The sequence below is a fragment of the Oratosquilla oratoria genome, chromosome 6 (genome assembly GCF_046742065.1).
Source record: "Oratosquilla oratoria isolate Oo_2021 chromosome 6, ASM4674206v1, whole genome shotgun sequence".
In the NCBI taxonomy this organism is placed as follows: domain Eukaryota; kingdom Metazoa; phylum Arthropoda; class Malacostraca; order Stomatopoda; family Squillidae; genus Oratosquilla; species Oratosquilla oratoria.
Window position 1 is genome coordinate 67,441,832 of NC_134782.1, and position 13,262 is coordinate 67,455,093.

Here is a 13,262-nt window from a genome sequence, read left to right on the forward strand (position 1 = left end):
TCCATGGTTGCACACCTGGGGGATGCTGGAGAAGAAGCACTCCTCCAGGTGGTAAACAGTAGTTGGTCCTGCGGAAGACTTCCGTCCAACTGGCTTGACTCCAGGCTGTCCTTCCAGACTGAAGTGGCCTACATCCGGGAAAGGGCCGTCAGCCGGATTAACGTATTGAAGTCCTTGGCGACCAGAGAGGCAGGGGCCAACAGCGCTGTCCTCCGGACATTCTACGTCAGTGCAATTCGACCGGTGATAGACTATGCCAGCAGTGCTCTGGCTGGCCTATCCACAACACGGTTGGCTGGCTTGGAGGCAGTACAGAGCCAGGCGCTGCCCGTAATACTGGGCGCGCCGCGCTGGACTCTGGTCGCCAATATGCAGCAAGAAGCGGAACTATTGCCTATCAGTGCGAGGATCTCAGGACTGGTGGTAGCCTTCGCCATAAGAGTCATTCAGAGGGAACATGACTCGTTCCTGCGGCGAAGGCTAATCAGCGCCCTCCAGCAAGATCCTGATCTCTTCCCGCACAAGAGGTGGTCAGCGAGGGTTGCACACCGCATAAGGGACCTTCACCTGCATGACCTTATCCTTCAGAAGAGGAGGGATGTGCCGGTGGAAGGTTATGTGCAGTCTCCCCCCTGGGAGAATCCACCGGCCAGAATCAGTGTGATGGCGTCACGACGCGGTACGCCGCTGCCGCGCCTGCGGGCGGATGCGGAGGACACAATGAGATCTGTCGCCCCGGAAAACTGCGTCGTCTATTTCACAGACGGCTCCGTGGATCCAGTACACAACGTGGCAGGTGCAGCGTTTGTCACGAAGGACGTGCAACAGGGAGTAAGGGTGTTGGGCACTCGCTGCTCGATGCAAGCAGAGGGTGTTGCAGTGGGTCTAGCATTGACCCATGCTCTCATCACCCACCAACATAATGTAGTAGTGCACACAGATAGTCTAGCTCTATTGCAATTAATATCTAGAATTTATCACAATGACTATAAACACCTAATGAACTCGTTGTTATTTCAGCTCAAGGCCCTCCGTCAGCAAGGGAGATCAGTCGTCCTCAACTGGGTGCCGGGACACATCGGCATCCAAGGGAATGAAGCGGCAGACAGGGTGGCCAGAAGAGCTGCCACAGGAGACATGGAAGGCGGAATCGGTGTCCTCCCGAGCCGAACTGAGATCTTGGCCATTGCAACGAGAACGATGGCCAAGAGGGAGCTGCAAACCCACAGGAACCTGGCAGCCCAGAGGCCGTCAGCACGCTGGTACCAAGTTGCCACAGCATGTGAGCGGCTGACCCCTGGAGTCCGTCTCTCCAGGATAGAGGAAGTCACCCTTCACCGCCTCCGTCTTGGATATCGGTATTTCTCGGAGGTGACGGGACAGCCGGAGGCCTGCATCCACTGTGGAGAGGAGGGGGCAAACGGGCTAAATCATTATGTGGCCCTCTGCCCAGCGACCAGTTTTCTGCCTGCGGGCCCCAGGACCTCGGCCGGGGGACTCATCCGTCGACTGTCAAGGACACTTACCTCGTATCAGCTGGGACGCCTCCTTCAAGTGCCGCCCCCCAGATAATACGGATGGGTTTGACTGTACTCAATTGCTGATTTTTTACTTATGACACATCACCAACTTAAGCCAAGGACTAATGCCTTCTCCTTTTCCCCTAGGTAACTGCGCAGGATGCCTCGAACCGACCGGATGAGGTGCGATGGGTGCAAAGGATACCAACCACGTCGGCTGGGACGCCTCCTACAAGTGCCAACCCCCAGAGGATACGGATGGGTTCTTAACTGTACTCACTTGTGATATTGAGTTATGACACACCACCACAATTTAAGCCAAAGGACTAATACCTTCTCCTTTTTCACCTAGGTAACTGCGTATGATGCCTTGGCCCGACCGGATGGGATGCGACGGGTGCAGGAAACTAACCACGTCGGATGGACCGTTTCACCACCCTTGTCACCACTGTCACCACCACTGTCGGTCCTCGACCATTACACTTATATTTGACTTGTAATTCCACTCGTCTCGAGGCCCCTTGCCTTCGTTACGTGAGTTTCACTAATGTTCAAGTTCTTCTTATGCAGTAGGCCCTATGCCTTGTATTTCCTTTAGTCTCACTAGTTTCCAATTTCATTAGGCCCCATGCCTAGTTCTCTCGACCTTTGGGTTAATAAAAGGGTGGTGAATTTCTTGCTTGTTAAACTAACGGACTACACGCAGAGAGTGCCCACCGGTTCTCTCCAATACTTCAGAGCACCTTCGTTCAGACGTCACTTTTTATTCGTCCAATAGTCTTTTACGTTTCAACACAAGTGACACACCTTAAGGGCGTGTCTTTTCCTTTTAAAGCCAATAGTATTTCTCTACATACCCATTTACCTCCAATCCGAGAGGCTGTTACAGTCCTTCCAGAATTATTGCTGCATAAGCAAAAGCATAGAAGCAAAAACATGACGTCATTGCGCAAGTGGTATGTCTTCACGGAAGTGGTCTGCAGCTAACACAGTTTAGATTACATCAGCAATTATAAAGCAGTCACCTACGTCGGTGTGTTTACATAGACAGAACGACGCCTTCCAATCTTTGTTTATAACAACAGTAGGCGTCGAATCTTGACTTGTTGACTCAGCATGTATTTCCTAACCTGATTACCATTCGTACAACTACCGGCCTCTTACAACCGGATGGAACGCGACGGACACAGAGGACACTAACCACGTCGGCTGGACCGTGGGGACCGACCAGGACCGTGCAGCGCTTCGACAATCGACACGACTCTAACTTGTTAAATATATGTACATAACCTTAATTGTAAAAGGCATACTAGTATGCCTTCTAGGAGTAGTGGGTAGAGACCCAGGCAGGATGTATTTCTTGTAATCAATAAATGTAAAAAATGGGTCACGGCCAGTCTCGTTTAGACTGGTGGCGTGTCGCCACAATACCCCCCCTCCCCCCCGCCCTTCCTTGGGAGCGATCGCCGCGGAGGGTAAGGCGAGATGCGAGTGATGTCGGTGGAATCTTTCTACTAGTCCATTGGCTTGAGGGTGGTAGGTGGTAGTCCGGTTGCGGTTGGTGCCAAGGAACTTGAGCATTCTGGACCAGAGATCAGATTCGAGCTGGGAGCCCCTGTCGGTGACAATGGTGTGGGGGGGCGCCGAATCTGGATACCCAACCGGAGAGGAAAGCACGGGCTGTTGTCTCGGCAGATATATCCGGCCACCTGGTGTACCTGTCGACGCACGTGAGCAGGTAACGCATGCCACGGGACGGTGCAAGGAGGCCCACAATATCTACATGGACTGATTGGAAGCGTGCTGTGGGTGTAGGGAAACGTTGGAGCGGGGCTTGGACGTGGCGCGTGACCTTGGAAGACTGGCAGGGAAGACAGGTGCGGGTCCATTCTCTGACGTTTTTGTTGATGCCTGGCCAGACGACCCGATCCGTGAGGAGACGTTGTGTTGCCCGTATACCAGGATGACTGCAGTCGTGGAATGCCGAGAACACATCCTTACGATGACAGGCGGGGATGTACGGCCGGGGTTTGCCTGTAGAGACGTCACACCACAATGGTACAGGAGTGTTGGGGAGCTGTCGGAGCTGCAGGGAGGAGGTGTCATGCAGACGTAGGAGACGGAGTTCCTCGTCGTTACCCTGGGAGACGGCAATGCGGGCGTAGTCGACGTGGTGGTGATCGGGGAGGATGCTGGAGGTAATTCTGGACAAGGCGTCGGCCACTTGGTTGTCCTCTCCCTTGATATACTCAATGTGAGTATGAAATTGGGATAGGAATGACAGCTGCCGATAGACTCTTGGTGAATGGTGGTCAGAGATCCTGTCCAGTGCATGGGTGAGCGGTTTGTGGTCGGTAAGGATGGCAAATGGCAGGCCTTCTAAGAAATAGAGGAAGTGCTTCACGGCTGAAACTATGGCCAGAAGCTCCCTGTCGAATGCACTATAACGTATTTGGGAAGGATCCAGTCGTTTGGAGAGAAATGCAATCGGCTGGAGCTGTCCGTTGACCCTCTGCTGGAGGACTGCGCCTATCGCTGTGGAGGAGGCATCGGTGGCAAGGAAGATGGGGGCGTAGGCCACGGGGTAGGACAGGCGGGCAGCCTGTGCAATAGCAGCCTTGACCTGCCCAAATGCTTTGGTAGCTTCAGGAGACCACTTCACGGGTACGACCGACCACTTGGAACGGTTCTTGATGAGGTCGTTCAGTGGTGCGAGTTTGGGGGCTGCATCGGGGATGAATCTATGATAGTAGTTGACAATCCCAAGGAATTGGCGCAGCATGTTGACGGATGTTGGCTGTGGGAAATCTATGATGGTGTCCACCTTCTGAGGGAGAGGGTGCAGGCCTGCTGTTGAGATGCGATGTCCGAGGAAGTCGAGCGATGACACTCCCAGGAGGCATTTAGACGGGTGGATACGGAGGCCATACTCTTGCAGTCGGCAGAATAGAAGGCGGAGGTGTTGGCGATGTTGATCGTGATTGTCAGAGGCCACCAATATATCATCGGTGTAGACGGTGACGAAGTTGAAGTCTCTGAGGGCGTGGTCCATAAACCGCTGGAACGTCTGGGCAGCATTACGCAGGTCAAACGACATCATTTTCCACTCGAAAAGACCGAACGGCGTGACGATTGCTGTCTTCTGGATGTCCTCTGGTGCCACAGGAATCTGGTGGAACACCCTAACCAGGTCGATCTTGGAGAAGACTTGCTTCCCGGCGAGCTTCAAGTGGAAGTCTTGGGAGTGGGGAATGGGATAGCGGTCAGCCTTGGTGATGCGGTTAAGATGGCGACAGTCGCCGCAGGCACGCCACTGGTTGGGTGGTGGAGGTGGCTTGGGGACCATGTGGAGTGGCGATGCCCACGCACTCTCCGATGGGCGGATGATGCCTTGGTCAAGGAGGTCTTGGAATTCTTGTTTGGCGGCGACCAACTTCTCTGGGGAAAGGCGTCGAGGCTTGCTGTAGACCGGCGGGCCGATTGTTTGAATGTGATGCACGATGTTGTGGGGGCGGGTAGTGGTGGCCTTGCATGGAGACGTCAGCTGAGGAAAATTTTGCAGGATGCGTGTGTATTCGCCAGCTGACTGAAGGGAAGAGACTTCAAGAGAAGAGGCGTTGGTGGTAGTTCCTGGTATGCGTCTTGTTGCACAGTACAAGCAATTATCCTTGGCGCTGACTGCCATTTTGTAGTATTGTAGGAAGTCGTAGCCAAGAATGGGTTGACGGACATCTGCGATAACGAAGGTCCAAGGGAACTTGCCATTCTGGAGCTCCAGGACGCTGTAGTGGCTGCCGTACGTGGCGATGGTTGTACCGTTGGCTGCAAGCAGGTCGTACGACGGATGGCTTGTACCTTGACTCGGGTCTCCCCTCGTAGGCATGATGCTGACGGCTGAGCCAGTGTCCACCAGGAACGATAGGCGTCCCTAGGCTTGGATTCCAACCCTAATTCTCCAGCATTGGGCGAAATCCATCCCTAGGCTCGGATTCCAAGCCATCCGTTGACTAGTGTAACCGTACCATAACCCTACATTATAACGAGATGGGCAACTCGAAAAACTTGACCCCATATGAAATTGAATCACGCCCATGACCATGTGAATCAATACAGCGCTCCTAGAAGTCGGACGTCGCTCTTCACTCCAGCTCTCTCAACAAGTGTCCAGCAATCTTCGCCGGCCGGTAGTGGCGAGGAGACTTGTCTCCTTTGCTGCTGCCGGTCTGGCCCAAGGCTGACCTCTTCGCTGGCGACGGCAGGCGGGTTTGCACCAAAGACAAATAATCACATTTCCCAAGTCACGTAATTATCTGTTTCAGAGTTGTGCTTGGATGAAAAGAGATACATGCACACCTGCTCGCTGGCTTAGCAGAGGCCCACAACTCAACTCTGATTCAGAGCCCTTAACTCTTCGCCGGCTGGTAGTGAGAGAGGAATTGGGGAGCCTCTCTTGTCGTCCGGCCCGCATCCAAGCCTTGGCCTCTTCGCTGACGCTGGCGAGGGCGTTTACATTTCTGACATTTAAACACAATTCCCAAGTCACGTAATTCTCTGCTTTCAGAGTTGTGCTCGGAATGAAAAAGATAAAATAACACCTGCCTGCCTGCCCGTCCACCCACCCTCGCACCGACATTGGATCCACTCTCCTGACTACGCTTCAGACATCGCTCGCTCATCGCTCAAGCCCAACCTGGGGCTAAACAGAGACGCTTATGCCTTAACCTGGGGCTAAACAGGGACGCTTATGCCTCCTGGGGTTAAACAGGGACGCTTATGCCTTAATCTAGGGCTAAACAGGGACGCTTATGCCTTAACCTGGGGCTAAACAGGGACGCTTATGCCTTAACCTGGGGTTAAACAGGGACGCTTATGCCTTAACCTGGGGCTAAACAGGGACGCTTATGCCTTAATCCGGGGCTAAACAGGAACGCTTATGCCTTAACCTGGGGCTAAACAGGGACGTTTATGCTACCTGGGGCTAATCAGGAACGCGCTCTCTACACGCGGGTAGTGAACTCTACTCACTTCCTGTAAGATACATAAACACACCTCTCACGAACATAACCACATCCCACGCACAAACATCTACACGTACTTTTTCTTCGACTAAAATTCGCTTCCTTTCTAACTTTCTCTTATACTACATCTTCTCATTTCAGTTTACCTCCCACTAAAGATTTTTCCGTTTTTCACCTTTCTCTACTACTACGCCTCCTACCATTTTCTCAACTTTTGGTGATTCTAATCCCGGCCGTCCGAGCTCCCTGCCCATTTCTCCTGAGCCACGACCACCAACCGCCCCTAATCGCTCGCTCAATCACCCGGTGGCAAAAGCCCTATTTTATACACTACTATATTTTCATTTTCTTACATTATTCCCCTTCCACAAAAACCGATCCCGCGCAAGCGGGTGGTCTTACCTAGCAAGTCGCAAGTCGCCATGTGACTAGTATTCAGCAATCAAGATTAGCTCGGCAAGGGTTTTGTTGCAATAAGAATTGGTAATAACTGGACATGAAGTTAGTACTGGTAACCTTTCAGGCGAATTTCGTGTCGTTTCATAGATTCGCTGTTTATGGTGTTTCTTATATATAATATTCTTCAAATAAGTATGTAAATAGCCACACATGATACGAAGATTAACTGTTCTACTTAGTGAACATACCAGCAGGCGAGTTCCATGGAATTCTGTTAATTTCATGTCAGGGGGTTTTACTCTGAAACCTATGGTTGGGATTTGTAAGTCGAGATGAGCTTGGATGTCCCTTGGGTTGTGGCATACTTGTTATCCCGCACCTACTCTTCCCCTACAAACCTTAGATAGGTATCTAAATTTTCTTCAATCATTCTCATGCAAATGGGTCAGAGAGAATTCTAACCATTTTTCTTTATATGTGTCCAATTTATCTCCTAATTTCCTACTGGCTTCCTCTATGAATTAAACACCAACCTCATCCTCTATGATTTTATCAGTGTATGTTTTGCGTACGTATCATGACCACGGTGACCACATCAGTGCTTCCACATCTCAAAAATGGATTTCCTTGTTGGATTGCCTAAATTCCTTATATATCCTTAGACATGACATGAAGTTTCTTCGGAAATTTCCTCATATGTATTGTAATTATAAAAGTAATTTTGAACAATCTTGTATCACTAAATTAATAACATACTGGTGAAATATTCGGAAAGGTAGTAGGAGGCCTATAAAACAGCATTGTTAGTTGTATAAGAAGCCAATTATAAAAAATTCTTGGGAAAATACGACAATATTTTAGTGTACGAAAATCATTGAAACTGGATGGCGGACCGTTCTATAGGACAAAACACAAACAGTAAGCATGTGTTTTGAAGTGTTCGTTGTTGCATATGACTAGCTGATTAATACAATGGCAGCAACGTTTCAGCAAGCCTTTATGGTTTGCAATGACTTGGATGTACGGAAAATACTAGGAATTAAGCGTGACACAGATGAAGAACATGTCATAATCACTTGCAACGAATTTATTAAAGTTTACAATGTAAGTACTCTAATGTCACAATCCAATGACCAATGTGGGATTGACTGAAAACACTAGCCAGGACAAATATCTAGATTGCCCCATTTGTCACTTTTCACCATATCAACGTAGATTATACCATGCCCTCTTTATTCATCTAAAAGTTAATTTGCAAGAGATAGTCACAACAACAAAATTTCACTTGTTTTTGATGTAAAAATACAAATCTTCGATGATCGTGTAGTCCAGTGATGTGCAGCAGTTTGGGGTCTCACTAATTGCCGAACAAAACAACAAAACCCAAACAAGGACGGGTTTTGCTCAAATGCACACTTCTATATAGATATGGTTGCATTATTTGAACTATTTTCTTGAAAATGTGTGATTTCCATGTAATATGATCAAAGAGAAGTTATGTTTTTATCCTCTGCAATTTTACCGACCCCAGCTACGATTCGTCCAGCCCGCCGTCTATGATCACTGGTGGTATGGATTAAACTATACTCTTTTAAGTTTCTTACTGTTGTGTTATTAATGTAATAGACTGCATATAGTTGAATTATTTAAATTCTTTTCTTTAAAATGTGTGATTTTCATGTAATTTAACACAACAGTTACAGTAAGAAACTTAAAAGAGTGTAGTTTGATCCATACCACCAGTGATCATAGACGGCGGGCTGGACGAATCGTAGCTGTGTTCGGTAATTTTGCAGAGGATAAAAACGTAACTTCTCTTTGATCATATTACATGGAAATCACACATTTTAAAGAAAATAGTTCAAATAATACAACCATATCTATATAGAAGTGTGCATATTAGCAAAACCCGTCCTTGTTTGGGTTTTGTTGTTTTGTTCGGCTTTTCTCGGTTTGTTCGGCAATTAGTGAGACCGGCAGTTTGGAGAAAATTCCAGAAACACGCAAGCACGGATATTTAACATGAAACTTATAGAACTTTTCAATACAGAAAAGAAAGAAATGAAAAGTGCTTGGTACCGGAATAGAACTGCAGTTTGTAGTGATCTTATGAATCCTTGAAAAGGTTTTGGACTACAAACTGAAGCTGGTTTGCATACTTTGAATTTTCGTAGAAAGGAGTATGGCATACATTTGTGCATATACTAGGTAACAGTTGATTGTCTTCAACTACAAAATGACTGATGTGCCCTTGAAGACTGGGAAGCCAATTGGGAAATGACATTTCAACTTGACAAATGTCACCACATCTGGTTCACCAGGGTTGTGGAGTTGGAGTCGGAGAGAGTTGTAGGTTTTAGCTGGGAGTCAGAGTCGGATTTCTAAGAGTATTAGGATTCGGAGTGAGAGTCGGAATTTTTTATCCGACTCTGACTCCCTAAGTCCAATAGCTGTAAAATACTGTCTATAGATGTGCACTGTGAAATAATTTATTGCTATTGTGCAAATAGAAAGCAGTAGGTCTCATTATTCCAAGTTTAAAAACTCTAAAAAAATTGATATGTTTTGTGTTGAGAAAATTTAATAACCATCTAGTATAGAATAGTTTTATAGCTAGTTACAGGATATATACCATTTATAGAAGTTTCCAGAATGTAGTTTGTATTAATGTTTCATTCATTCTATACTATGGGAGTTATAGACAGTGGAATGTATTTCTATTTTTAATAAATATTCAATAAATATAATTATGAATTCAAATTCCTTAATAATTTGTCAACTATCAAGTGACAGAGATGATTTTTATCTTTAAATAATTCAAACTAGCTACCTTACCTTTGTTGACAGTCTAATTCAAATTATGTTAACATCTAGAACTCCATCATGTACACACGTACATGACAGTGTAGACAATAGTAAATATCCACTACATATGCACTATGCACGTATGTCTTCATGTATGTAAAAGTCAATGGAAGTGTTTTTGTATGGTTTACTGTTTTGTAGGAGCTATGTCATGCTGGGATAATGCCCTGAGATAAACTTTGACCAGTCTCAGAGGCCAGATAGGAATGACATTAGAGCATATGTCACAGCATTTGGTGATGACTGAAAAGGGGAGGAACAACAGCAGCTATGAACAGTGTGCACAGGGGAAGGTTGTCTCTCTCTTTCCTGAACTGATTCCTGGTTTTTATGATAGCATGGTGAAATTAATTCTGCAGTAAGTACTAGGTAGGGCATCCTCCATTAACCTTTCCTCATCATGATTTGTCACATTTTTTCCTAATATTGTGATAGAAGGTTTTTGAGAATGGACAAATGAAATAACATTATTTTTTTGGGGGAGAGGGGGAGGGGAGGGGCACAAAGGAAAAAGAAAATATATAGCTTGAAGTGGCAACTCTGCCATGACAGATTTGAAAGTGCTCATAAGCTGGTAGATGATCATGAGCATAAATAATACCATTATATATTTAATATATATATGTTTATACGAATATATGTGCTTTTGTTCATATATATATATATATATATATATATATATATATATATATATATATATATATATATAAAAAGCTGGGTGAGTGTATGTGTGAGTATATTTATCATACAAGTGAATGTGTCACGTAAAAAATAATATACATGAAAAATATTTATAAAATGCTTGCTGAATAGGTGTGGTAGGCTGGTATATGGATCTGCAGAATAGATTTCCACATAGGGGTCAAAGAGTTAAGGAGTCGGAGTCGGAGGAATTAAAGGAGTCGGAGTTGGGATCCTAGGAATTCTAGGAGTTGGAGTCGGAGTCGGACCTTATACCATCCAACTCCGCAACCCTGGGGTTCACCTGCACTAACCAACCTATCAAATTTACCTATATGTAGTGTTATGTAGTGTATAGGCTATACACTACATAACACAAATCTAGACATAATTTTCCATCTCAGATACTTAGGGGTCCACATTTCAATAGACATGAGATGGGCCAAATAAGTGAATAGGACCAGGGTTATGCCTACACTCAGCCAATAAAGCCCTGGGCCTGGGGTTCCTGTGCAGGAACCTCAGGAGATGCAATGCAGATATTATAATTCTTGCTCATAAGACACTTATTTGGCCACATTTAGAGTATTGTAACACTCCACACACTAACAGTGACATATATAAATTAGAGTCCACATAAAATAAAGCAGCAGAATGGATCAGACAATAATAGACACACTACATCAATCACTAGGTTAAAACAAAACATTAAAATTAAACCACTAAAAACAAGAAGAGGGATACACAGATAACAAATGATATATAAAATCAAAAACAGTTTAATTAAAGAAACATAGAGCAAATACTCAAATAACTAGAAGCAATCACAGCCTAAAATACAACACATACCAAACAATAACTAACATATTCAAGTACTCATTTTTCCCCTGCAGCATCCAAGAGTGAATCATCTCCCACCAATTAATAGTCCCACTTTTGATACTTTTAGAAATAGGATCGCCTATCACTACCTCCCTCTCTTCAATCCTAATCCCAGTCCTGACTGTAATAAGATCCCATCCTTTACCCTTACTCTAACCCCATTCTTAGTCCAAATCTTATCACCAAGCCTTAATTCCCCTGCTCATCAGTGTCCACAAATCATGCTGCCTGTGAGTGGGCCTTTGCAGGTTCCCAGAAAGAAAGAAGAAAGTTCCACTTCTGTGGTTTCACCCACCTCAAGTTAGAAATTTAAAATGACTGAAGCTGATGGCTACAGGTGAAATTTGAAGTGAATTCAAAATTTATTTCATTTGAAGAGTTGCAAAATGCAGTTCAAGTCTATGAACAAGAGCATTATTGTAAGCTGTATGGTTGATTAGGTTTGGTAAGGTAGATTAGGTTGTTGTTGTTCCCTAGACTGTCTGTCCGAGCAGTCCTGTCTCCCCAAGGAATGCCACAGCTGAAACTGGGTTTTCCCATAAATCCTTTATAGAGTGTATGTTGTGTTGTTTGCGTGCATGATTGTGTATAATGCAGTCTTCCATTATGTGTTGTATGGTATGGGGTGAAGTGTTACATCCTGGGCAGCTGTTCACAATGCGGTCATCCAGCCTCTTCTGGTAGCTTAGAAGTGCTGGGTGATGGCCGCACCGCAGTCTGGCCAGGTGGACTCTATCCTTTCGTGGGAGAGAGGATTCAGAAGGGTGGATATCAGGGGGTCTGGCATGCAGCAGTGTGTTGTCTTTCAGTGTGTTAATGGAGTGGTGAGTGATATGATTATGAATATGTTTCCGGAGGCTGGTATTTGGTGGTTGTGGAGGAAGAGAAGAGAGTATCTGTGTGTGATACAGGTCTTTGGGTGTTGTTTTAATGTTTCTTGGTGTGTGTGGGTGTTCTGCTATGTAGTGTAGTGGGTGTGATGTGTTTGTGGTGGCTGCAGCAAGTGTTTGTGTGCCTCTCATGTCGAGGTGGTCCTTGACTTTGAGGACTTTTGTTTCATGGTGTAAATGGTCTGTAGGTGTTGTAATTGTGCAGCCTGTAATTGTTTTTAGGGCTTGGTTTTGTATGATTTGAAGGGTGTTGTGATGTGTCTCACTGAGATTAGGAGCCCATGCAGGACTCGCATAATTCATCACTGAGCGTATGCATTGTTTGTATATTGTTGTATTAGTTTCTTTGTTTTGTCCAAATGTTGTTCCAGTGATTGACTTATGTGCGTTAAGTCTAGGTGTGCATTTGTTTTTTATGTTTGTGATGTGTTGTTTGAAAGACATGGATGTATCTTATGTTACACCAAGAATTGTTGGTGTGTGTTTGTGTGTGGTATTAGTGTTGTTAATGTAGAGATGAGGTATGTATTTGTGTTCTTTTGTCCAGCTGGTGAGAAGTGTTGCTGTAGATTAGGTTAATAGGTTTGGTTATGTTAGGTTAATAGCTGATCATAATAGTGAATATGGCAGAACTGAAACAATGTCATATTTGCTATTATGATTGCCTATGAATACAGCAGTGATGTTGCATTTATGAATGCTGAGAACACTGCCATATTCCTAGCCATGAAAATTCAAGAGTACAGCTGCCATACCAATATCCTGTGTGTTCAGACTATTGTCCTCAGCTACAGGTACATCTCAAGTATAGTGATTGAGCTAGTTCAGCTTGTATTGGGACTAGGTCTGGTATGAGGGCAGAGGAGGTGGATCTCATCTTCTGCAGGAAGTTGTCCACTTGTTTCTTGAATACTTCTATACTGCAGGCTGACATGTTTCTCAGACACTATGGAAGGCTGCTGAAGAGCTTAGTCCCAGTCATACTGAAACTGCTAACCCTAAGCATT

General features: G+C 45.5%; 1 protein-coding gene across 2 annotated transcripts in view; it reads left to right on the top strand.

Annotated features, from left to right (window-relative positions):
* Positions 1-1,922: 1,922 nt before the first annotated feature.
* Positions 1,923-13,262, top strand: part of LOC143026558 (nucleolar protein 11) — a 28,967-nt gene continuing 17,627 nt past the window's right edge. Inside the window, exon 1 of one of the 2 annotated variants that reach the window (XM_076187142.1) lies at positions 1,923-2,054. In XM_076187142.1, coding sequence (XP_076043257.1) covers positions 1,941-2,054 — 114 coding nt within the window. In that variant the 5' untranslated portion in view covers positions 1,923-1,940. Of the gene's footprint in view, positions 2,055-7,861; positions 8,042-13,262 lie in introns of those variants that run through there. The other variant, XM_076187141.1, reaches the window with a different exon arrangement.